General features: G+C 34.1%; 2 protein-coding genes across 3 annotated transcripts; one reads left to right on the top strand and one right to left on the bottom strand.

Moving 5' to 3' along the window:
- Positions 1-1,180: 1,180 nt before the first annotated feature.
- On the top strand, positions 1,181-27,397 carry LOC145186001 (uncharacterized). 2 transcript variants are annotated; one of them, XM_090098217.1, is made up of 26 exons: positions 1,181-1,485; positions 6,859-6,914; positions 7,011-7,061; positions 7,287-7,463; positions 7,687-7,839; positions 7,936-8,004; positions 8,354-8,452; positions 8,714-8,818; positions 8,920-9,234; positions 9,595-9,762; positions 9,850-10,190; positions 10,315-10,840; positions 11,084-11,324; positions 11,581-12,479; positions 12,691-12,811; positions 12,981-13,127; positions 13,277-13,323; positions 13,475-13,694; positions 13,812-14,238; positions 14,693-14,990; positions 15,115-15,318; positions 15,428-21,885; positions 22,060-22,185; positions 24,337-26,224; positions 26,565-26,780; positions 26,861-27,397. In XM_090098217.1, the coding sequence occupies exons 1-26, from the start codon at positions 1,415-1,417 to the stop codon at positions 27,319-27,321; spliced, it is 13,884 nt and encodes a 4,627-aa protein (XP_089954343.1). In that variant the 5' UTR covers positions 1,181-1,414; the 3' UTR covers positions 27,322-27,397. The 2 variants fall into 2 exon arrangements, with proteins under 2 accessions (XP_089954343.1, XP_089954344.1); XM_090098218.1 differs by lacking the exon at positions 1,181-1,485 and adding an exon at positions 6,059-6,335.
- On the bottom strand, positions 2,391-5,707 carry LOC149883496 (zinc finger MYM-type protein 1-like). Its single transcript, XM_090098220.1, has one exon. The coding sequence runs from the start codon at positions 5,444-5,446 to the stop codon at positions 2,456-2,458; it is 2,991 nt and encodes a 996-aa protein (XP_089954346.1). The 5' UTR covers positions 5,447-5,707; the 3' UTR covers positions 2,391-2,455.
- Positions 27,398-27,687: the final 290 nt, after the last annotated feature.

Genomic DNA, 27,687 nt, shown 5'->3' with positions numbered 1-27,687 from the left:
TTCGTCAAAGCATTACATGCCATCATAAGCAAAAATTCTAGCTTTGTGTTAAAAAATTCATTTTAGAGGGAACCAACAAACATATCATTTTCTGGCATTTTTTTTCTTCTAATTTGGTAATTATTTAAAACATTTTCTAGTTGGTGGAAAAACTTTAAGACTTTAGATTATTTTAAAGCGTTTTTATTCTGTAGCCCAATGTACTCTTAGTGATACCGCACCTGCGGCTTTTCTATGTTTTTTACTTTTTTATCCAAAACATGTTCCTCTGCTATTTTTAGATTTTCTTTTTTAAAGATCTTTCACGTTTCTTTTTGTGACCGCGCAGTTTGTTTAAAAATACAAACTTGTAGTTTAAGAGTTTAAAAAAATGATTAGTCACTAAATGTGCAGTAAGACATGCCTTAAGTTCTAATATGTTTCGTGTAAATTGTCCAATGTCTCAACACCATGCTGTCTCAACATCTTGTTAGAGAAATAACTGAAGTTATTTCCTAATAATTTTAGTTTTCTGTTTTATTGTATAGAATATTGTTTTATGAAAAACATACTGTTATATTTAAGCAATTCTCTTTCAATAATTTCAGTAATTTTCTTTAAGAAAACTCACGGTTAAGAATAAAAATAGTTAGAATAACCTGTAAAAATCATTAATTGATTGTAAGTAAGCTAAATAACTCTCTGGGTGGAAACAATAAAATGACTTTTCTATGGGAAAGTGATGCCGATCAATAAATAAGTTTTATTTTGATAATAAATTTGATTTTATTCAGTTTTCTAACCTCTTTCCAAACTCTCCTCCTTAACTCCTACACATGTAAGAATATTAGTATACGGGTTCTCCTTATTTTGATAATTTAAATGACAGTTCAATGATAAATTAAATGACAGTTCAATGAGTTGAAAAAAAAAAAAAGAAGCAATGTGCAAGCTGCAACTTCTTTTTCCTAATTGATGTTAACTAATGTATAAAGTTATGTTGAAAACATTTATGAACAAAAAATATATATGAACAACATTTTAAATACGAATACAGTTCCGTAATTCCCCAAATAAAATTTATAGGACTGTTATTTTATACTCAGACAGAGAAATATAGACATTTTTATTTCACTGTCTGATTTGTCATAGTAACATTGTTTCACAGAAGCATTAAAATGAAACCCTCATTCGATTATTTACAATTAGCACGGGTCGAGCATCTCCTAAAACTTTACGTTACTACGAGACATTCGCTTCGATGAAAGCATTTGGCGAATTTGTCAACCTGTTTATTAAAATCATTTCAAATATTCTGTAGGAAACCTCTCAGTCTCTGATATTTGATCGATGAGACAAGTTCTTTTCTTTTCTAATTAGAAACGTGTTTTATTGAGATTTTTGAGTGAGTCGAAAAAAACAAAAGTTCGATTAAATGTATATCTTTGTAACTATTTGGTCCACAATTATTTTGACGTGGATATGGACGACAATAGAAGGAACGCTGTAAGTAGGGATTACATTACTCCGCCAAAAAATTATGTTTTAAACACGGGGACTAGGTTTCATTTTTGACATCAGAATGCGTTAAGTTACACTAGATGAGATTAAAGTCTTTTTAAAATGCAGTATAAATGGTGTATGTTTCTGTAATTGTAGTTTCGTTTTTAACTGCGTTCGCATTTATCTTAGTCATTTATATTTTATTTTTATTTTATTTTCTTTGCAAAAGAAAATTAAAATAAAATAAGGGTAATGCAACCAAAAAGTTCCTCATAAATTTGTTGCATAAAATATCACAGTTCGCAGATAGCAAAAACGCGTTTTACGAAAGAAAAGGAAATCATTTATCTTATAGAAATTTTGAGTGAAATTAAATTAGAAGTTTTCGTTTGATAAATATACGCAAAAATTCCACTGGATCAATTTATCAATTTCAATTCATTTGCTTTTAAGATTTTCTTTTATCATTTGTTTATTATTCTTTGCATTTTTTTACTTTACTCTTATATACAGTGGCGTTGCGTGAGAAAATTCCAGGGGGGGGAGAGACCTTATTTTTCCCAACTGCTTAACATAGTTTTCACAACTGTTTTTTATAATTTAAGAATTCAAAAAATCAATTTTTGTCCTATTTACAAAATCTACTGATTGTTATACTACATTGCACTCACTTTCATGAATTGTCAATTATAAGTATTTATTGACTTCTTTTAACAAAACATAGCTTCCTTTACATTTATACAAAATATTCAATTCAAAAAACGTCTAAAGGTTTTACCCATTCATAGTGAAACTGTATCAGTCCAAAAAAATGTTACAATTTACAAATCCAATAAACTTTACAAACCATTTTGGCAGCATATATAGCAGTTTAAAATTTTACGGAAATGAATTAGTACAAAGGAATATGGAAAATATTATTTTATTTCAAAACTTATACGCACAATATTTTATCATCACTATCATTTTTTGTCTACTGTTTGATTTTAATATGACGTTTCTTCAATTGAACCCATCGTTTAACAAGATGTTCGGGGTTAACTCCTTTACAAAGTTCTTTTTCGCACTTTAGTAGCATGAGGCTATCCAATCTCTCGTCACTCATTGTTGTTCTCAGATGTGATTTTACAATCTTGAGTTGACTGAATGAACGCTCATTTGATGCTACACCATAAGCAGCTGTGATTACAAAAATGCATAATTTATGGGCTTGTTTCAGTATATCCTTTAACTTCACAACATGGTACAAAATGTCTTGCAGCGTCTTAGCTGGTGTTCTTGATGACTTAAAATCTTCATGACCTTCTTCTAAACAGATATCTATCAAAATTTCCATCTGGCTTTTCAGCACATGAACGTCTGGAATATGATCCTTGTATCCAGGAGGAAAAAGTTTGTTTGCTTTTGTTAAGTTTTCAATACTCAAATTATCCTTATTTAAAGGAAAACTAAAAATTTTGGTGATAGGGGCAAATATTTCCTTTAATGCTGCCGAGTTTTCTGTTAAACCCATGGCTAGAGAGTCTATGACCTCTTTGAATTCTTTCCGGTAAAAAGCTTTCATCTCCATTGCTATTAATCTATGGTGTCGTTCGTAATCATTTTCTGCATCAATGTGTAATTTCCTAGAAAATATTACTGCACTTTCAATCAAATTATTCATAGCATCTGTATCGTTACTGATATTTTGTATGTTCTTGGCAGTACTTTCAATTACATTTATACTGTCGATAACATTGAAGTTTGGACTTTCTAAGATTTCTGTTAATATTTTTATCTTCTCAATGATATTCTTCATGAAGAAAAGAGTAATAATGAAATCAAAAGTTGTTACTTTTTTCAGAAGTCCCATTGCCTTAGTTCTTGTGTTAGTATCAAAAATCTTATTATTTGAGATGCTCTGAAGAAGATCAACAACCTTCTCTAAACACTGATTTAAAGCCTTAACAGATTTTGCTAGACAGGTTGTTCTAGACAGGTTTACAAGCTGTAGTGCACTGTCAATGTCTTCCAGTTTTTCTTTTAAATGACTAAATCTTTTTGTGCTTGATGTGAAGAAAACATGCAACTGTTCGAGAACATTAAACAATTCTCGTATTAAAGTATTAACATTGCATGCATGTTCAAGAGCAGTGTTTGTTCTGTGGTCTTGACAAGGTATGTAGGGTACATTATGGCCAACTTCTTCTGTTATATACTTTTGTACTCCTTTAAATTGTCCAGACATTGAACTCGCGTAATCATACGACTGAAAAGCCATCTTTGATGTGTCAATGCCTTCTTTATGTAAAGAAGATAAAATTAGCTCAGCCATCCCTTTTCCAGTCTTATCAGTGCATTCAACGGATTTTAAAAGCCTTTCCCGAATCTCACCGTTTTCACTGGCTGTTCTCACAACTATACTCATTATGTCCTTATTTGACATATTGGGAGTAGTGTCGGCCATCACGGAAAAAAAATTGGAGCTATTAATTTCTTCTATGATCTTTCCCTTTAATTCAGTTGCAATTAAACTAATCATTTCATTTTGAGACGATGGACTTGTGTATGTAACTCTATATGGACGAAGGGCTCTATCTTCAATCCAGGCTTTTAGTGTGGGATTGTGGCGAGAGATAAGATTCACTACTGCAACAAAGTTACCTTGATTAGCACTGTCCGATTCCCTAAACGCTAGCCCTTGGCTTCCTAAAGTCTTGCATGTATCAATAAGAATTTCAACAGTTTTTCTATTCTGTACCTCTATTTTTTGCTCTTCTATAAGAGCAAGTCTATTGGATTTATCAATAAGGTGATCTATATGACCTTTTTTCATAAGAAAGTGACAATATTCACTTAATGCAACTTTATGTGCTTGAGTGGTAAAGTGTGCCTGAAGCTTTCCAAGTTTTTCTTTCCCATAGCTTTTCATCTTGGACCAAGATCTTACCCCAACATTTATCCAAGCATCTTCAGTTTTTCCCTTCTTTCCAAATACCTTAGGGAAAAGCCGGCAGACAAAACAAAATGTGGCATCCTTCTGGGTACTGTATTCTAAATGTTCAAACTCTTTGTACCACTGGGGATTAAATCTATTTTTACCGTCACTTGGGAAACTAGCAAGTTTTGGTTGGTGTGGTCCTAACTGGATTAAATACGATTTTTGATTATCTGTAATTGTATGTGGACGTAATCCTGGGTCATGGCTTATCAATGCTGATGAATCTGATTTGTCAATTATAATACTTTGAGCTTTGATATCGAGTTTTCTTAAAAAAGCATTTCCCATTTTCAAAACATTTTTTGACATTTCCACCACAGAACTTGTTGCATTTACAATTTCAATCGCAGCGAATTTTTCATTTACTAATTCTTCTTTACAGTATTTTTTATAAATGTCATTACAATCTTTAAGATTATCTATTAAAACACCCAAATTCCCCATGAGCAAAGTCCAACTTGTTGTTTCACTGCTTACTTCAGAAGTATCCAAGTTAATAATATTCATGTCATCCTTTTCATCTCGGTCAGGAAACTGGTTTAAATGATCTGATTTAGAATTTAGTTCTGTAAGTTTCTCTGCTTGTTCCTGGACTACAACATAACCCAAGTTTTCCCCTTTTGCATCATTATCTTGAATTTTTGAACTTGCATCCTCTTCAAATTTTTTATCAGAAGATGTTGATTCTTCTTCTATGGATATACTACATGTTGAAGTCGATGTTTCAATTATTATCAAGTCTAACTTTGCATGTTCACTACTTTGTATTTCATCATCCACTTCGACATCATCACCAGCATTCTGAGGTACCATTTTTCGTTTTTTTGAAGCTAAGGAGGCTAGAAAAGGATTCTCTGGGGCTCCCACTGTTTGTATATGAACCTTTCTACCACCATGAATGGATCTTTCATGACTGGTTTTATAGTCGTTGTTAAATACTGCTTTGCATACGCAACATTGTAATTTATATCTTTTGCTTTTCATAGTTAGTGCTGGAAAACAAATGCAGATACTATAATTTACCGTAATTTTTAACTGATTTAATGTTTATAAAAGTTATCACTCTTAATAAGTGTGATAACTTTTATAAACATTAAATAAGACAAATGTTGAAATCAATTCATGGAAATAAATATTCACGTTTCAAAGTAGAAAGTATGAAAAAAAAAAAGAATAACTGCTTTTAGTCAAACATACAGCATAAACTTTCAGCTGCCATTTTTATTGTTGATAACAAAAAAAAAGTAGCGCGAAAAAAAAAACAACGTGGAAATCAAAAGGGCTCTTCTTTATGACTCCACAATTTATTTCGTCTTGTGGAAAACAGCCATAAGTCGTTTAATAAACGTAAAGTTTATTTGTCCAAGTCAAAAAAGAATTAGATGGATGATGGATTTTTGCAAACATTTTAATTTTATTTAACTAGAAAGTATTTTCTGATTTTATCACCTATTTCCCAACTGTCCCAACTCTCGGCAAGGAAATTCCCAACTTTTCTCTTTTTTAGATTCTGGGAGGGGGAGACTCCCCCCCCTACCCCCTCCAAGGCGACGCCCCTGTTTTCTAATTCACCATCATCTCCACAAAATATTTATCAATCAATCAATCAATCAATAATCAATCAATCAATCAATCAATCAATCAATCAATGTATTTCGTTTTAAGGATGTTACAAAAAACACAATTCCGACAAAGTAAGCTACAGCTGCATGCCAAATATGAAAGATATAATTTCAAACCAACAGATCTTACAAAAAAACGTAAATGTCAACGAAAAAACATGTAATTGCATCGATAAAACAGTGTCAGTTACATCAGTAATGCCTAACAAAAAACATCGTATACCAAGCCATCGTCACTTCAAATAACCTTGGTATAAAGAAATCACTTTATTTCAACTATTTCAAATAGTTTCTCTGAAAATCTTTAATTCTTTCAAATTGACTCTTAGTTGCTATAAACATCTGATCTCTTAGGTTGAACAAGCTCTAATACACTTAGTGGTGTTTTTTTTTCTGTGGATTTGACTTAACCAACAGGAAAATTAAACAAACAAAAAAACAAAAACAATCTCTACACATACATATTTGACGCTTATGTGTCACTTGAAACTGACAGTTCAAACATATTTATATCCCTCATTAAGAGAATCCTAAGTTAGATCAGCAATACTTCTTGATATTTTAATATGTTTGTTTTTTTAAAATTTACTAAATACACTATTTATGCAACTGTTTTTTCTTTTTGATATATATATATATATATATATATATATATATATATATATATATATATATATATATATATATATATATATATATATATATATATATATATATGTATATATATATCACAGTAAAAATAAAGTTATAAAGCATGTTTAATAATACTTTTAGAGTTCAATATCCAGCAGAAAACCTCTTTGAGTTATCTACAGAGGTTGCATTAAATGGTATGTAAATTTCTTTTGAGCTTGTAAATGTAATGCATTGGAAATGTATTTTCTTCAGGGCTTTTTAAAAGCAATCTTAATTTTGTTTACAACCAGATGCTGTTTCCAAGCATGGTTCTCTTTTAAAGCGTGACTCACAAGACCCTCGTAAGTTTATATGTTAATTCCTTACATCATATATGTAATATGTTAACTATTACATGCAGAGAGCATAATATATTTTAAAATAGAGCGATAAAGTATTTGATGTAAATTAAAAATGAAGTAGTGTATGAAACTCAAATTTGAATGCATTCCTTCAGACTTCATTAATATTATTTAAGAACAATATAGTTGCAGCTTTACAGTTACAATATATTTTTTATGTTTCAGGTTGTTCAGCTCCTTTTTTAACTGGTTTATGTAAGTCACAGTTAATTAAGGCATTGAAGAAAGACATTAAAAAACAAAGTTGTAAAACATTCCTACAAACAGTGTTAGAAAAATTTTGCCAGTTAAAGCTGCCATCAAACGATGCAAAAGAATATTGTGAATTGTTATGTGATAAAGGTTTTAATTGTATTCTTGCTCTATAATTTTTTATTTGTTTATTATGTGAAATCATGCATTATAGTTTTTGTTAATGTCTTAAGGACTATGTTTTAAAGATATAAATTTATATATTATTTTTAATGACAATTTTTTTAATGATTCTTTTTCTTTTGAATGATGTATGTATCTAGTATGCATGTATATGATAATTTAGATTTTTAAAAGTTAATTTATATTTTAGAGGTATGCAACTCTATTTTTGACCCATCAAACTGCAATACCTTTTTAAAATTTTCTTATTACTACCATAATGGAAGATGCAAACATGCATTCCAGTTAGATTGTGCTTCAGATCATTTTTCATCTCTAAAACAATGCGAGGCAAGTTGCTTAGGTAAGTATCAAATTAAAATATCTGTCATCAATTAATTATAAAACTCATATTTGTTTGAAAAGATGTTTTTGTTGAATTATTACTTTTTTATTAAAGTTTCAGGGCCAGAACTTCCTGTTGGTCCTAGAGAAAAAAGAAGTGATATTATTTTAAACGATATTGAGGGTGAGTTTATGCTTCATAGAATAAAAAGTTCGTCTTCATGAACTTTTTTTTTTAAGATATAAAAAGAGTAAAGTGATATTTTGATACTTTTGATAGTAAGGTATTTCGATACTTTTGATAGTAAGATATCTCGATACTTTTGATAGTAAGATATTTCGATGCTTTTGATAGTAAGATATTTCGATGCTTTTGATAGTAAGATAATTCGATACTTTTGATAGTAAGATATCTCGATACTTTTGAATTTTGAAAACAAATTAGAAAAAGTTTGAGTAAATTTAAACTTATCTACATTTTCATTTTTAAAACAATTTTTGCTGTTTTTTAATTTTATGTTATAAAAATTTAGTTGCATCTTGTAATTGCCAAAATGGTGGTCGATGTATAGATCCTTTAGCAAAAATTTGTGCATGTCCTACAGGCTACATGGGAAATAGCTGTGACAAATGTACAGAATGAGTTATTTTTAAAATATTTATTGAATTGTTTATTCTTTGAATGTGACTCATGTAATAATTTTTTTTTCCATATGCGATTCTTGTGTGTGTGCTTTTTTAGCAGCTTTTAAATTTTTTAATCAAAAATCTTTTAACTAAAATCTGTTGTAATTTAAAACATAAAATAATTTTAATGAAGGTTTTCACTTTAAACTGGTGTGTGGTTGCATTGATTTTTTCTGTATAAGCAGTCATTTAAAATTTTATTTCAGTCTATTGTGAAGAGTTTTGTGAAAATGGTGGAACATGTACAGGTCCTCTTTCATGCACATGTCCAAAGGCTTATTCAACCCAGATTGATCCTTTTTGTAAACAAGGTAATAAATAGTCTTTGTTTGTGTAAAATCTTGACCAATTATTAATTACATAGTTTCTGACCTTTATTTGGACTGTTAACACCTTTTTCAATTTATTTTAGCTGTTTGTGATTTAAATTGTGGAAGCGGAGGTTATTGTGAAATTTCAAAATCAGGTCAACCTATTTGTGTATGTCACCAAGGTTACAGTGGTGCATTATGTGATGAAGAGGTAGTTAAAAAATTACCTCTTCAAAGTGGTGTCTGTAAAACTTACATTGATGATTTTATTAATAACACAGACAGCTACGTTAATGTATTTGCTTCAGTGAAAGAGAAGTCATACTGTTTAAGTTACATAAATGATATTTCTCTGAGATGCCATTCTAAGCAAAGTTTACCAAGATATTCATTGGAAAATTGTTATCATTTTTGTGGTATGATTTATACCTAGTTTTTAAATTATTTTAAGGCTGTGCTTGTACACATACGCATGTATGTATGTGTATATATGTATGTATGTATGTATGTATGTATGTATGTATGTATGTATGTATGTATGTATGTATGTATGTATGTATGTATGTATGTATGTATGTATGTATGTATGTATGTATGTGTGTATGAATGTATGTATGTATGTATGTATGTATGTATGTATGTATGTATGTATGTATGTATGTATGCATGTACACATATATGTATTATGTATGTATGTAATGTATGTGATGTATGTGATATATGCACAAACACATACTATATTCTCATTTTAATATTTCTTGTACCATTTTATTTAGATTTAAACCGAACTGGAAATATTTGTGGCTTGGTGTTTGGTACATCATGTCCATCTTCCAATCAATATGGATATGATGAAGCTATAAACCAATGTGTTGAGTTTCAGTACAAGGGGTGTTTAGGAAACAAAAACAGCTATAATTCTTTGGAATTGTGTGAAATGCACTGTATGTTTTTAAATTTAATTTGAACTTATAAAAAAAAATTAGTTAAAACAAAAAATCCAGTTCTGTTTACTGTGGTTTTTTTTATAGATTTAAATACTGGATTAAAGTCAACATTAAACAGACCTATGAACAATACATGCTTTGTTCGTGATAAATTAAATTATAATACATTTGATGGACTTAACTATCAACTTTTAACTGGTTGTTCATACTTTTTGGTTCATGACACTGACTCTGAAAGTAATTTTGATATAATAGTCAACAATGATCCTAACGTAAACTACAACACCACTGTGAAACGCACTCTTGATATTAAAGTAGATGGCAAAGCAGTTCATTTAGGTCAAAAGATTGGTGATTTATTTATTGTCCGTGTTGATGGAAACTTGGTGAGTTTACCATATGACGGAGCACCAAAAATTAAATTGGTATGTTGTTTTGTAAATGTTATATACATCTAGCCTAAATTTTTGTGGTTTCGGAAGTCTGATATATCATTGAGAGTTTAATGTTCCCCCCTATTTTAGATTATTTTAAAACATTTTTTGGTAGGCTGGGCGCTACATCATGGTGATAACTTCAGATCAGGTAATTATCACTTTTGATGGCAGAGAAGATATTACAATTACTGTTCCTGACTCATATCGCACTGTAAAAACGAAAAATCATCGCTTGGTTGGTTTATGTGGTAATCTTGATGGAGATAATACAAATGATTGGGTTGACTTTAATGGAATTCAACGTCAAAGTGCTAATGAGTTTGCAAGTGTCTTTCAAAGTAATAAAGGTTCCTGCTCTGAAAATCTCATACAAAAGAGTCTTTTCTACAATCCCACTGGAAATAGTGATTTTGTATATGAGAATGCTGAAAGACTTTGCTCTGTGATTGAAACTGAAGCTTTTGAACCATGTCATGATTTAGTTGATTACGAGACATACAAGTTGATATGCATGCAAGAAGTTGTGTATTGTAATTATAACTTGCGAAGTGACTGTGTTTGCAGTTCACTTTCTTTTTACGCCAAACTTTGTTTAAAGTTAGGCAAGGAAATTAAATGGAGGGCTCCTGATTTATGTCGTAAGAAATTATTTATACATTAGTATAATATAGATTACTATTATTATAAATATGCAATTTATCTATTATTATTCTCTTTGTAGAAACAAATTTTTAATACAGAATTAGGCTATAATTACCTAAACATTTTTCGTAGATTTAAATAATTGTAAAAATTCTTAAACTTCCTTTGTTATTGAGTTACACTTGTTGATTAAAGCCTTATCATAAAATAAGGTATTTAAAGAACATGATTTATTTTAGCTGTGACATGTAAGGGTGACATGCAATACTATGATTGTGGCAGTGCATGTCCTAAGATGTGCAACAATTTAATGAGCAGCACCAAATGCGTAGCAGATTGTGTAGATGGTTGTCACTGTCCCCCTGATCTTTATTTTGACACTGCAACAGATCGTTGTTTACCTCGCAGTCAGTGTTCTTGCTACAGAGATGGTGTAAGATATCCTCATGGAAGTGTTCGTAGTGGGCAGTGTGAAGACTGGTTAGTTGATTTTTTTTTTTTAAGGCATTAAGTATATTAAAATGAAAAAAGTAAAAAGGATTTTCAATAAGAATAAAAAGGATTTTTTAAATTTGTTTCAAAGAGTTTTAAAATACATTATGTTTTAATTCTAAAGAAAGTAAGATTAAAAATAAACAAGTATTTTACAAAATGTATTTTTTTCTGAAGTTTTTTGTTCAAATAAATCTCTTTAAACAGTCAGAAAAAAAAACTTTAACAATTAAAATTTTTTTAGTACATGTAATGGTGGGACATGGTCATGTGCAAAAAAACCTTGTGCAGCATCATGCCATATTTATGGTGATCCTCATATCAAAACATTTGATGGAAAGCAATATGATATGTATGGTCAATGCAACTATGTTTTAGTGGATCACTGTCATTATGGCACTGGAAAAAAGGAATTTGAAATCATTGTGAAAAATTCCCAATGTGGTGATAATAAATTGTACACCTCTTGCGTTAGATCATTGCTGGTAAACCTTACCACCCTAAACACCCGTATAAATTTTGATTCTATATCAGATTCAGCTGGAAATAAATACCCATTAGTTAGTGTAAATGGAGTTGAAACAACATTTCTTAGCACAGACCACTATCAAATTGCTGTCGTAGGTGACGAAAATATCATACTTCAATACCAAAAAACTAAATTTATGGTTCATTGGACAGGTGAAAACATTTACATTACTGTTGGTCATGAGTTTGAAAATCAAACCTGTGGTTTATGTGGAACTTACAATCAAAACAAGCAAGATGATTTTCACACTCGCTCAGATTCAGTTGAGACAAGTGCAACAGCTTTCACACAAGCATGGATATATAATGACAAAGATGTGAACCAGGACCCATTAAAGTGTCATTCATCTCTTTGGGAAACCAGTGAAAAGCCATGCCAGATCTACTCAACATATTTGCCATTTGCAAAGGATAGTTGTAGCATCTTAAGTAATTCACTTGGACCTTTTGCTGCATGTCATAATGTTGTACCACCTGCTTTTCACTATGAAAGTTGTTTGCAAGACGCGTGCAAGTGTCAAAACTGCTATTGCAGCGTTGTTTCACAATATGCAAAACTGTGTATGGACAAAGGCATCTTAGTTCATGGATGGAGAGATGAAGCAAAGGGATGCTGTAAGAGTTTTGTAATTTTTTAAATTTAAGTTATGTAACTGATTTATTTTGTAACATAAATTGCTCTCTACACCAATTATATTTCCTTCTATGCTTCTAAAGTTTTTTGGTCTTTTTTTAAATGGGTTTACAATAATCAGATTCCTTTGAAGCCTATAATGTCAAATTTATATATTTTTTTTAATTCAAAAACTTAAACTTTTAAACACAGCAATCCAATGTCCTTTTCCAAAAATTCATCGTCAGTGCAATACTGATATAACTGGTTTAATGTTGAAGTGTCCAGCTACTTGCCATGATATTTCCACAAATGATACAAGTGCTTGTTCCAAGTAAGTAATCTGGGTATTTTACATTTTTTGCTAATAGAAAAAATTCATATTGATGTAGATTTTTCTTTAAAACCAATCGATTTAAAGTTGGTTTTAGTATTTTACAGAAGACTTGTAAAAAACAAAAAAAGTTTTAAGAAACTGCAATACATTAATATTTTATTTGTAGTCGTGGCTGTATTGAAGGCTGCTTTTGTCCAGAAGGCTACTATGAAGACAACAATCAAGAGTGTGTAAAAAAAGAAAATTGCCCATGTTTTCACAATAATCTTATTTATCAGTTTGGAGACACTAGGCAAGATCGTTGCAATAACTGGTAAACCTGATGGTTATTTAATTATTGTATCAATCTTAGTAATAAATTGCATAACTTATAGCTGTATGTCATAACTTTTCTTAATGTTATGCATATGCTCTGTCTTTTTAATTCTTAGTACCTGCATTTAATTCTTTTTTAATTCTTAGTACCTGCATTGGAGGAAAATTTGAATGTACAAGTTTGAACTGTGAAGGTTAGCTAGTGAATTTTGAATATGTCCTAAACATTTTTATTTTGTAGTTCTCCTCTGCCATTTTAAAAACATTTATATTATTAATTGGTAAGAGATAATGTCAATGTTTTATCAATTATCTTTTCATTAATTTTTTTTTTAATTTTTTTAGCACACTGTGAAGAAAAAGGTCTTCAGTATTCTGATTGTGGATTGACTTGTTCCAACTTTAAACTCACAAAACAAGATTTACGATGCCAATCCGGATGCTTCTGTCCCAATGGAAAAGTATTACATGAGAATGGAACATGCGTAGAGCCTACTCAATGCCAGTGTAAAGAAGCAGATCAGTTTTTTAATATTGGTGATGTTTCTCCTTCAGATTGTGCAAAGTATATATAGTTTAAATTTGAATATGTTAACCATCTCTTTTCTAACCATAAAACTCTTATGTTTATTGGAAGTTAATATGTTAATAAGTTTTATGTATTTAAATATTTGCATAAAAGGGTTTGCAATGGTGATCGAACATGGAGACAGCTTCCTGGTGTTGATTCAAAGCCTCAGTACGATTGTGCAGCATTTGGTCAAATGCATTATCGTACATTTGATGGTAAAATGTACAAATTTGATGGTGGAAAATGCCAATATATAATGATGAGCGATTGCAAACAACACAGTAATAATCAGTTCTGTGATCTTCTTCAGGCAAACTTTAATGTCCGAATTCGTAATACAAGATGTGTTGATAGCTATGAACAATATATGTGCAAAGAAGTAACTGTTGAGCTGCGAATGTTTGATGGGAGCATGGCAGAGATTGTTATGCTACAAGAAAATGTAGTTGTTAATCATCTTGACACAAAGCTTTCCTTCAAGAAAGGAAATTATCCTCAGCCACGAACAAATGTGATTGATGGAGTTGAGATTTTTAAGGTATATTTTTAATCTAAAATTAAGCTATTTTTTGATACTTCGTAAGTAATTACTTGGTTTGTTCTACTTTTCAACGGTATTCCTGTCAACAAATTCATCCTGTTGATTTTTCAAAAACAATCACAAGAAAGTTCTGCAGTTTTAATAATAACAAAATAGAAAAAAATCTCAAATAGAAATTTAATTTAATTTTAGAAGAATAGATCTTTCTCTACTTACTAGGTAGCTGATAAAAGCTACCTAAGAATGTTACATAAAAATTAGATAGTATCATAGTATAAAGGTTAAAACTATTGTTCTTACCTTCAATCATACTAAATTGTATATTGACATAAATTGGACCATATATTCACAAAACTCTGTTTTGGTTTAATTTTACATTTTTTCACATTAAAAAAGGTTTTGGCTTTTTAATGCCTAATTGTTGAGTTTAACTGTTACCTTTTCAAATTAGTCTGGTTTGTTCATAATTGTACGAGCATATAAATTGGATTATACTGTCAAGTACGATCAGCACAATCGTGTTTATATTATACCTGGTATCAACCACAAATGGGCTGGAAATTTTGCTGGTCTCTGTGGAGATTTTAATGGAAAAGATGAAGATGACTTCCAAAAACTTGATAATTTGCCTGCTGACAATGCTTTGCAGTTTGCTAAGTCTTGGGCTGATGAAGCATCTACATGTGCACCGCCTACAGATGTTGATTCTTGTAGTGGAAATCCTGATTATCTAGCTTGGGCACAAAAAGGTACAGTGTTTGTGCATTCCTTATATCTTTTTAAGTTTTAGAAGCTAATTTTAAAACAGAATAACATTTTTTATTATTAGTTTTCAGTTTTTAAAAAAGATTTTTAAAACTTTAACTTTGGTAGGATGTAATATCATTCAAACTGGAAACTTCACTCAGTGTCATAAAGTTGTCAATCCAGAGCCATTCATTGAATCATGTAAGCAAGAAACATGCTTGTGTAAATCAGGAGGTGATTGTGCTTGCTTTTGCTCTGCAGTATCTGCATATGTTCAAGAATGCAATAGACATGGGGTTCCAATATATTGGAGAAGAGAAGGGTTGTGCAGTAAGTAAAAAAACAAACACCTGTTTTAACTGATTCAATAATTCTTTATCATTTTTTTTAAACATAGTCAATTAAGTCAAAATATTGTGAGAAATTAATTTACATCTAGAGTTGGATTGCTGTGATCCCTGTGGTCATTCCTATGGGTATTATGCAGATAATCAAGTGCCAAAGACATGTAATGAACAGAAACAAAAATGCAACCCTAAGGAACGCTGTTGCAAGGGTGCAATAGTGGAGGGATGCGGATGTCCTGAAGGAACATATGATGATGGTCAACATTGTCAAAACATGACAGATACAAATAACATAATCTGCACTTCCAGCATACTTCCTTCATCACACATATCAAGTACATTAATATCATCATCAATAAGTTCCTCTGTTCCAGTTTTTCAATCAAGTTTTAGTATTTCAAGTTCATTAGAAACTCCATCGTTAACAAGTACAGCTGAATTTATAAGCTCCTCACCATCACTGCCAAGCTCTGTTTCAACCAATCTTTTCACATCATCTCAGATCCAATCAACAACATCAATACCTGGAATGACTTCATCATACCTATTCACAAGTATGTCTCCACCCTCTCTTGCTACAGAAACATTAGAAGTACAAACAACATTACAATCAGTTTTTAGTTCAATTATTGAGCCATCAACTTCAACCTTAGAAATGTCTTCTTCAATTATATCATCAGAAACATTACAGATATCACTTACAACAACCTATGTTCCTGTTGAACCGACAACTTCTGTTTTGACAAGTTTAAGTACCTCTGAAATACATCTGACTAGCAGCAGTCCTCTGCAAACAGTGATTGTTGAATCAAGCAGTGGTGTAACAGAAAGCCAAAAGGTGCAGACTTCGTTTGTGTCTGAATCATCAACACAAGTTTTGGCTACTTCCATTGCTCCTCCGGTGACTACTCTTGTTGCTACTAGCGCTCCTCCCCCATTGGTATCTTCGGTTGAGACAGTATCTTCAGAGACCTCTACAGTGGTCGCTCAAACCTCATCATATGTTGTCTCAGTGTCCAGCGAAAGCTCAGTTCAACCTCCTGCTACTACCGTTAGTGAAACACCTTTCACCACGGAGTTTGTACACCCAACGACATCAGTAGTAACACCTGAAACTGTGTCCAGTACATACATAGAGTTGCCTTCAACCACTGTTTTGCCTGAGACTTCGTTTATATCACTCACCTCAACCTATGTTCCTGTTGAACCGACAACTTCTGTTTTGACAAGTTTAAGTACCTCTGAAATACATCTGACTAGCAGCAGTCCTCTGCAAACAGTGATTGTTGAATCAAGCAGTGGTGTAACAGAAAGCCAAAAGGTGCAGACTTCGTTTGTGTCTGAATCATCAACACAAGTTTTGGCTACTTCCATTGCTCCTCCGGTGACTACTCTTGTTGCTACTAGCGCTCCTCCCCCATTGGTATCTTCGGTTGAGACAGTATCTTCAGAGACCTCTACAGTGGTCGCTCAAACCTCATCATATGTTGTCTCAGTGTCCAGCGAAAGCTCAGTTCAACCTCCTGCTACTACCGTTAGTGAAACACCTTTCACCACGGAGTTTGTACACCCAACGACATCAGTAGTAACACCTGAAACTGTGTCCAGTACATACATAGAGTTGCCTTCAACCACTGTTTTGCCTGAGACTTCGTTTATATCACTCACCTCAACCTATGTTCCTGTTGAACCGACAACTTCTGTTTTGACAAGTTTAAGTACCTCTGAAATACATCTGACTAGCAGCAGTCCTCTGCAAACAGTGATTGTTGAATCAAGCAGTGGTGTAACAGAAAGCCAAAAGGTGCAGACTTCGTTTGTGTCTGAATCATCAACACAAGTTTTGGCTACTTCCATTGCTCCTCCGGTGACTACTCTTGTTGCTACTAGCGCTCCTCCCCCATTGGTATCTTCGGTTGAGACAGTATCTTCAGAGACCTCTACAGTGGTCGCTCAAACCTCATCATATGTTGTCTCAGTGTCCAGCGAAAGCTCAGTTCAACCTCCTGCTACTACCGTTAGTGAAACACCTTTCACCACGGAGTTTGTACACCCAACGACATCAGTAGTAACACCTGAAACTGTGTCCAGTACATACATAGAGTTGCCTTCAACCACTGTTTTGCCTGAGACTTCGTTTATATCACTCACCTCAACCTATGTTCCTGTTGAACCGACAACTTCTGTTTTGACAAGTTTAAGTACCTCTGAAATACATCTGACTAGCAGCAGTCCTCTGCAAACAGTGATTGTTGAATCAAGCAGTGGTGTAACAGAAAGCCAAAAGGTGCAGACTTCGTTTGTGTCTGAATCATCAACACAAGTTTTGGCTACTTCCATTGCTCCTCCGGTGACTACTCTTGTTGCTACTAGCGCTCCTCCCCCATTGGTATCTTCGGTTGAGACAGTATCTTCAGAGACCTCTACAGTGGTCGCTCAAACCTCATCATATGTTGTCTCAGTGTCCAGCGAAAGCTCAGTTCAACCTCCTGCTACTACCGTTAGTGAAACACCTTTCACCACGGAGTTTGTACACCCAACGACATCAGTAGTAACACCTGAAACTGTGTCCAGTACATACATAGAGTTGCCTTCAACCACTGTTTTGCCTGAGACTTCGTTTATATCACTCACCTCAACCTATGTTCCTGTTGAACCGACAACTTCTGTTTTGACAAGTTTAAGTACCTCTGAAATACATCTGACTAGCAGCAGTCCTCTGCAAACAGTGATTGTTGAATCAAGCAGTGGTGTAACAGAAAGCCAAAAGGTGCAGACTTCGTTTGTGTCTGAATCATCAACACAAGTTTTGGCTACTTCCATTGCTCCTCCGGTGACTACTCTTGTTGCTACTAGCGCTCCTCCCCCATTGGTATCTTCGGTTGAGACAGTATCTTCAGAGACCTCTACAGTGGTCGCTCAAACCTCATCATATGTTGTCTCAGTGTCCAGCGAAAGCTCAGTTCAACCTCCTGCTACTACCGTTAGTGAAACACCTTTCACCACGGAGTTTGTACACCCAACGACATCAGTAGTAACACCTGAAACTGTGTCCAGTACATACATAGAGTTGCCTTCAACCACTGTTTTGCCTGAGACTTCGTTTATATCACTCACCTCAACCTATGTTCCTGTTGAACCGACAACTTCTGTTTTGACAAGTTTAAGTACCTCTGAAATACATCTGACTAGCAGCAGTCCTCTGCAAACAGTGATTGTTGAATCAAGCAGTGGTGTAACAGAAAGCCAAAAGGTGCAGACTTCGTTTGTGTCTGAATCATCAACACAAGTTTTGGCTACTTCCATTGCTCCTCCGGTGACTACTCTTGTTGCTACTAGCGCTCCTCCCCCATTGGTATCTTCGGTTGAGACAGTATCTTCAGAGACCTCTACAGTGGTCGCTCAAACCTCATCATATGTTGTCTCAGTGTCCAGCGAAAGCTCAGTTCAACCTCCTGCTACTACCGTTAGTGAAACACCTTTCACCACGGAGTTTGTACACCCAACGACATCAGTAGTAACACCTGAAACTGTGTCCAGTACATACATAGAGTTGCCTTCAACCACTGTTTTGCCTGAGACTTCGTTTATATCACTCACCTCAACCTATGTTCCTGTTGAACCGACAACTTCTGTTTTGACAAGTTTAAGTACCTCTGAAATACATCTGACTAGCAGCAGTCCTCTGCAAACAGTGATTGTTGAATCAAGCAGTGGTGTAACAGAAAGCCAAAAGGTGCAGACTTCGTTTGTGTCTGAATCATCAACACAAGTTTTGGCTACTTCCATTGCTCCTCCGGTGACTACTCTTGTTGCTACTAGCGCTCCTCCCCCATTGGTATCTTCGGTTGAGACAGTATCTTCAGAGACCTCTACAGTGGTCGCTCAAACCTCATCATATGTTGTCTCAGTGTCCAGCGAAAGCTCAGTTCAACCTCCTGCTACTACCGTTAGTGAAACACCTTTCACCACGGAGTTTGTACACCCAACGACATCAGTAGTAACACCTGAAACTGTGTCCAGTACATACATAGAGTTGCCTTCAACCACTGTTTTGCCTGAGACTTCGTTTATATCACTCACCTCAACCTATGTTCCTGTTGAACCGACAACTTCTGTTTTGACAAGTTTAAGTACCTCTGAAATACATCTGACTAGCAGCAGTCCTCTGCAAACAGTGATTGTTGAATCAAGCAGTGGTGTAACAGAAAGCCAAAAGGTGCAGACTTCGTTTGTGTCTGAATCATCAACACAAGTTTTGGCTACTTCCATTGCTCCTCCGGTGACTACTCTTGTTGCTACTAGCGCTCCTCCCCCATTGGTATCTTCGGTTGAGACAGTATCTTCAGAGACCTCTACAGTGGTCGCTCAAACCTCATCATATGTTGTCTCAGTGTCCAGCGAAAGCTCAGTTCAACCTCCTGCTACTACCGTTAGTGAAACACCTTTCACCACGGAGTTTGTACACCCAACGACATCAGTAGTAACACCTGAAACTGTGTCCAGTACATACATAGAGTTGCCTTCAACCACTGTTTTGCCTGAGACTTCGTTTATATCACTCACCTCAACCTATGTTCCTGTTGAACCGACAACTTCTGTTTTGACAAGTTTAAGTACCTCTGAAATACATCTGACTAGCAGCAGTCCTCTGCAAACAGTGATTGTTGAATCAAGCAGTGGTGTAACAGAAAGCCAAAAGGTGCAGACTTCGTTTGTGTCTGAATCATCAACACAAGTTTTGGCTACTTCCATTGCTCCTCCGGTGACTACTCTTGTTGCTACTAGCGCTCCTCCCCCATTGGTATCTTCGGTTGAGACAGTATCTTCAGAGACCTCTACAGTGGTCGCTCAAACCTCATCATATGTTGTCTCAGTGTCCAGCGAAAGCTCAGTTCAACCTCCTGCTACTACCGTTAGTGAAACACCTTTCACCACGGAGTTTGTACACCCAACGACATCAGTAGTAACACCTGAAACTGTGTCCAGTACATACATAGAGTTGCCTTCAACCACTGTTTTGCCTGAGACTTCGTTTATATCACTCACCTCAACCTATGTTCCTGTTGAACCGACAACTTCTGTTTTGACAAGTTTAAGTACCTCTGAAATACATCTGACTAGCAGCAGTCCTCTGCAAACAGTGATTGTTGAATCAAGCAGTGGTGTAACAGAAAGCCAAAAGGTGCAGACTTCGTTTGTGTCTGAATCATCAACACAAGTTTTGGCTACTTCCATTGCTCCTCCGGTGACTACTCTTGTTGCTACTAGCGCTCCTCCCCCATTGGTATCTTCGGTTGAGACAGTATCTTCAGAGACCTCTACAGTGGTCGCTCAAACCTCATCATATGTTGTCTCAGTGTCCAGCGAAAGCTCAGTTCAACCTCCTGCTACTACCGTTAGTGAAACACCTTTCACCACGGAGTTTGTACACCCAACGACATCAGTAGTAACACCTGAAACTGTGTCCAGTACATACATAGAGTTGCCTTCAACCACTGTTTTGCCTGAGACTTCGTTTATATCACTCACCTCAACCTATGTTCCTGTTGAACCGACAACTTCTGTTTTGACAAGTTTAAGTACCTCTGAAATACATCTGACTAGCAGCAGTCCTCTGCAAACAGTGATTGTTGAATCAAGCAGTGGTGTAACAGAAAGCCAAAAGGTGCAGACTTCGTTTGTGTCTGAATCATCAACACAAGTTTTGGCTACTTCCATTGCTCCTCCGGTGACTACTCTTGTTGCTACTAGCGCTCCTCCCCCATTGGTATCTTCGGTTGAGACAGTATCTTCAGAGACCTCTACAGTGGTCGCTCAAACCTCATCATATGTTGTCTCAGTGTCCAGCGAAAGCTCAGTTCAACCTCCTGCTACTACCGTTAGTGAAACACCTTTCACCACGGAGTTTGTACACCCAACGACATCAGTAGTAACACCTGAAACTGTGTCCAGTACATACATAGAGTTGCCTTCAACCACTGTTTTGCCTGAGACTTCGTTTATATCACTCACCTCAACCTATGTTCCTGTTGAACCGACAACTTCTGTTTTGACAAGTTTAAGTACCTCTGAAATACATCTGACTAGCAGCAGTCCTCTGCAAACAGTGATTGTTGAATCAAGCAGTGGTGTAACAGAAAGCCAAAAGGTGCAGACTTCGTTTGTGTCTGAATCATCAACACAAGTTTTGGCTACTTCCATTGCTCCTCCGGTGACTACTCTTGTTGCTACTAGTGCTCCTCCCCCATTGGTATCTTCGGTTGAGACAGTATCTTCAGAGACCTCTACAGTGGTCGCTCAAACCTCATCATATGTTGTCTCAGTGTCCAGCGAAAGCTCAGTTCAACCTCCTGCTACTACTGTTATTGAGCCATTCTTAACAACTGTATTTGTTAATCCTACAACATCGCTTGTTTTTCCTGAAACAAGTTATAGTGAATTTATTCTCTATACTTCAGTTGACTTTTACCCGTCTTCCTTTGTGTCTCCTATATCTACATTTGTCCTTCCCTCTCCCACTAGTACATTTATTATTCCTTCGTTTTTGGTAGGCTGTTTTGTTTTTGGTTTTTTTTTTTGAGTTTTTATGGTTGTTTTGTGAAAAGTGGTTTTTCTTTTGATTTTATTTTGATAATTTTTTTATTTTTGTTTCACTTTCTTTAATCTGTTATCTGGTTAAATCAAATGCCCTTTCAATTTCTTTTTATTGGTTTTTATTTAGCCTGTTTCGACTCTTCCGCGATCACTTTTGACTGATTTTTATGTCACACTCTCTTCTGCTGTGAGTAGTACTGCTTTACAAGGGTATTCAAGGTTTTCTACATCTGTGCCTAAATCATTGATATTTGTAAGTTTTTTATGCATTGTTATATTTTTTTCAAAACTTAATGAAATTGTTTATTTTTTACAACTGTTTTTTTGAATTCATACTAATATATTTATATTAAAGTTCCAGTAATAAATTATTCGGGTGTTTAGTGTTTTTGGATGGCTTTATTTCTTATGCAGATCTTATCCTAATATTTGTTCATATAAAGGCTTTTTTTTCAAATTGCAATACTTAGACTTAAAACTGATGTTTTCATTTTAAACTGAACGTTTTTAAGATTAAAATCTAATAAAAGTCTTTATTGTTTAGTTTTAATGTTAGTTGTGTTTTTTGATGAAGCATTATTCCTTTTTCGCAGACTTTAACAAGCTCTTTCTAAGAAGAAATTGTGGGAAAGCTTCCATGTTAGTTGATGAGTTCTGAAATACGAGTTTGACAGTTATACTAAAAATTAATAACATAGTTATAGGAAAGTCTAATCAAGGAGAATGGGTATCAGTTATATCAAAAACCTTTTTGCATGATTGTTTATTAAAACTAGTTAACTAAAACCAGTTCAACCAGTTTTATTTACATTATTTAGTATATAGTTTATGCACTGGTGTCATTTTCTTAACCTCTTTTGTTGAGTCATCAGTTTGTGTGATGACTTACTCAAATATTTCATAGGCACTACTTATTGGTAGTCAAGTAGTTTTTTGCCAAGTTTCCTTTTGGCTATAATGTTGAAGTTGAAAGAAGATAATCGATTCAAAATTAAAGAGTAACAAAAAATACTAATGCAAAGAATAAGAACAGTAAAGTCTTTTAAAATGCACTAGAGTGAGAGTTGCTAGACATTTTTACATTTATATTGTTTAAAAAAAATTTTTTGATAAGTTTCTGATAATTTTATTTTGCAGCAATAAAAATCACAACATAAATTTAGTAACAAATTTTTCTTAAAAGTTTTGTTTCTTTTTTGTTGTTAGTAAAATGAAACTAAAAATAAAATTCTCTGTAGGGTAATATAGAGTTGGCCTCTACTTTCATAATGGTTTAATATTTAGAATCCTTCAAGTATGGCATTAAAACATGAGTTTTCTTAATTTCTACAATTTCTCCAGTTCACCCAATACAATAATATAGAAAATTCTACCAGAGTTTTTTTTATGACAGGATTCGCTGTATGATTTCTTTTCAAGTTTTTTTTTGATGAACAGAGACCAAAGCTAGGCAGGATGATTTTTTGAGATTCCATATAGGATCAAAGGCTCAAACTTAATATTAAACTGAAATTGCTTTGCAAAAGCTGATCAGAATTCAGATGATGTTCAGTGTTTTCCTTAACTATTTGTGAACTGCATGTAAGTGAGAAGCAAAGATTACTTGTTTAAAATTTATCTTTTGAAGTCAAAAATCAAGGTATAAAGCTAAAAATATGATTAAATAAACAGTTAATGAGCCAAATTTTAAGCGAAATCAAGCATTGCAGGATTTAAAACAAACAGTATGGTAAGAAAGTCTCTAAAGTTAGAAGAAAATTTAGTTTAAGAATGTCTCTAAAGTTATCCAGTTTAAATGCTACTGGTTTCCTCAATAGCATGAGGTTTTTTTCAAAGCATTCCAGGTTGTTATGATGATGCATGAGAACCAAAATGTATATATTACTTGTAATTTACTATTAGGAATAGAAAAATTACCATATTATATCTGATAAGATAACTATTATAAATTAAACATTGCACATTTCATATGATTTGTAAAGAGAATCTAAGTAAGGTATTTATCAACTTGTATATATTATGTTTTCAAAGTTCAGAAGAAAACACTTCATTGCTTTTAATCTAATTCAGATCTAAATCTCTGAAAAAATATATGACAAAAGTAGATTATATTCAAATTTTAAATTTAAAAGTTTACTTAATTGTACCTAATCCTTATATAATTTTTTTTTTTTTTACTAATTGGTTATTTTCATATTTATTACAGATTTTTCAAAACTGAGAATACAAAATTGAACTGTTTATAAATAATTTAATCATTCATAAAGATAAAAGCTCTAATGAAATATTAGAAATATATAAAGTGTCAAAATACACTGTTAAATTAAAAAGAAATGAAAATAAGGCAATAAAATTAAGAAAAAATGAATTATGATTTTAAACATTTTTGAATGTATTTTTCTAGCCTTCAAAAAGCATTCACAAATCCACAACTATAACAGCATCACAATCAACAAATCAGCTTATTAGTTCGTTTGTTCCTCCGATGACTACTCTTGTTGCTACTAGCGCTCCTCCCCCATTGGTATCTTCGGTTGAGACAGTATCTTCAGAGACCTCTACAGTGGTCGCTCAAACCTCATCATATGTTGTCTCAGTGTCCAGCGAAAGCTCAGTTCAACCTCCTGCTACTACCGTTAGTGAAACACCTTTCACCACGGAGTTTGTACACCCAACGACATCAGTAGTAACACCTGAAACTGTGTCCAGTACATACATAGAGTTGCCTTCAACCACTGTTTTGCCTGAGACTTCGTTTATATCACTCACCTCAACCTATGTTCCTGTTGAACCGACAACTTCTGTTTTGACAAGTTTAAGTACCTCTGAAATACATCTGACTAGCAGCAGTCCTCTGCAAACAGTGATTGTTGAATCAAGCAGTGGTGTAACAGAAAGCCAAAAGGTGCAGACTTCGTTTGTGTCTGAATCATCAACACAAGTTTTGGCTACTTCCATTGCTCCTCCGGTGACTACTCTTGTTGCTACTAGCGCTCCTCCCCCATTGGTATCTTCGGTTGAGACAGTATCTTCAGAGACCTCTACAGTGGTCGCTCAAACCTCATCATATGTTGTCTCAGTGTCCAGCGAAAGCTCAGTTCAACCTCCTGCTACTACCGTTAGTGAAACACCTTTCACCACGGAGTTTGTACACCCAACGACATCAGTAGTAACACCTGAAACTGTGTCCAGTACATACATAGAGTTGCCTTCAACCACTGTTTTGCCTGAGACTTCGTTTATATCACTCACCTCAACCTATGTTCCTGTTGAACCGACAACTTCTGTTTTGACAAGTTTAAGTACCTCTGAAATACATCTGACTAGCAGCAGTCCTCTGCAAACAGTGATTGTTGAATCAAGCAGTGGTGTAACAGAAAGCCAAAAGGTGCAGACTTCGTTTGTGTCTGAATCATCAACACAAGTTTTGGCTACTTCCATTGCTCCTCCGGTGACTACTCTTGTTGCTACTAGCGCTCCTCCCCCATTGGTATCTTCGGTTGAGACAGTATCTTCAGAGACCTCTACAGTGGTCGCTCAAACCTCATCATATGTTGTCTCAGTGTCCAGCGAAAGCTCAGTTCAACCTCCTGCTACTACCGTTAGTGAAACACCTTTCACCACGGAGTTTGTACACCCAACGACATCAGTAGTAACACCTGAAACTGTGTCCAGTACATACATAGAGTTGCCTTCAACCACTGTTTTGCCTGAGACTTCGTTTATATCACTCACCTCAACCTATGTTCCTGTTGAACCGACAACTTCTGTTTTGACAAGTTTAAGTACCTCTGAAATACATCTGACTAGCAGCAGTCCTCTGCAAACAGTGATTGTTGAATCAAGCAGTGGTGTAACAGAAAGCCAAAAGGTGCAGACTTCGTTTGTGTCTGAATCATCAACACAAGTTTTGGCTACTTCCATTGCTCCTCCGGTGACTACTCTTGTTGCTACTAGCGCTCCTCCCCCATTGGTATCTTCGGTTGAGACAGTATCTTCAGAGACCTCTACAGTGGTCGCTCAAACCTCGTCATATGTTGTCACAGTGTCCATCGAAAGCTCTGTTCAAGTTCTCTCTACTATTATTACTGAAACACCTTTTACATCCGAGTTTGTTAATCCTACATCATCATTTGGGTTTTTTTTCACAAGTCTTCCTTCCACCTTTTCTACTTCATCTCTGTTACATTTATCAACCTTCTCTTCTTCTCCAGCTTATTCGTCATTATTTGTTGGAAGTTCAATTTTGCCAACGTCATCATCTCTGCTGACTATTCCGACATCTTCTGTTTGTAAGTTTTTTTTATATTTGTATTTCGCTTTTATTTTTTGTTTCGCCAGTGTTAATTGATTTGGGAGTGGTAATTGTTTTGCATTTTTAACTGATTTCCTCCTGTTATTGTTTTTAATGCTTTAATACACTGGAAGATTTTTATGAACCATTTATTTTTTAATCAAGTTTGAACCAAATTTTTAAACTTTTGTCTAGTAATTGTTTTAAATAAATGCCTTCATTATTTTGCTAAATTTCGATTCCGTCGCTTCTTTGATGCTTCGTCTATCTCGAAATCTTGCGTTTATGTTTGTACATGAGATCTCAGATCTTCATGAGACATGATGGCTTTATTTTAGATTGTCCTGCTTGTTACTACGAAGGAAGTTTTTATGCAGTTGGTGAAGTTTGGCAAGATGCGCATAAGTGTACCAATTTTACTTGCAAACAAGTATCTAATCCGTGCTATCCCTCCAATACTAGCGTTCAAATAGAAGCAGAAACTCATATTTGCCAAGCTTGTCCATCTGGTTATAAATCAGTCTCTCGTTCTTATCAATGTTGCCCAGACTGCAGTAAGTTGTGAATCCTCTATTTCGCTCTCTTCAGACTGATGACTCTTGTTAGCTACAAAGTTAATTTTTTTTTTCTTTAGTACCTATTGAAGATACATCTTGCAAACGAAAAGTTTTTGGTATGCAAAAGTTAGTCGAAGAAGACACTGAAATTGGTAGATGCGAATCTACTAAACCGTATTTGATAACAGGATGCAGTGGTTTGTGTGACTCATCTATAAAAGCCACCATTGGTTCAAACGTGTTTACACCAACTTGCTCTTGTTGTCAACCATCTAAAGTGGTTTCTTTTAATGTGACCATGGAATGTGTTGAAAGTGACTATACTTACACCGTGTTATTTCACGATATAATATCGTGTCAATGCAGTTCTAATTGTCAAGCAAATGCTAATGGAGTTCAGCTAGGTGAATCGAGTTCAAAAAAGCGTTCAATGACTATTAAGGACACGGCAAAATCAAACAATTTAGGAACACTACGACATCGACGAAGTCTCTTTAACGATATAGCACTCGTGCTATCAAAAAGAAATCGTCGCTAGAACATTTTTTTTTTTTTTAGTTTACGGGTTATAGGGGTTAAGGTGAGAAATAGAAATATATTATGATTGTTTTTTACTTTCATCTTCTTAATATGTTTCTCCTAAAAAGAAGGCTTTAACAAACCTTTTTCTTTTACAACATTCTAAAAAATATTTTTCATGATTAAAGCGCTGAAAAAAATTTGCTGAAATATTTGAATTACCCCAATAAAAGTATGTAAAATACATATTCGTGAGGATTCCAAACTTTGCACCGTTATAAATGATATTCGTATTCATTTTAATAATTATCCTCTTAGGAATAACGAACCTCCTATATGCTATTTTAAGCGTTAAACATTTTTTTATAGTGATTTTTAAAATTTT

This window comes from Hydra viridissima, unplaced genomic scaffold, assembly GCF_058129835.1.
Source record: "Hydra viridissima isolate aposymbiotic clone 2 unplaced genomic scaffold, HvirCarnegie_v1 scaffold_9, whole genome shotgun sequence".
In the NCBI taxonomy this organism is placed as follows: domain Eukaryota; kingdom Metazoa; phylum Cnidaria; class Hydrozoa; order Anthoathecata; family Hydridae; genus Hydra; species Hydra viridissima.
Note: the sequence above shows the minus strand (reverse complement) of the source record. Positions and strands in the feature narration are given on the sequence as shown.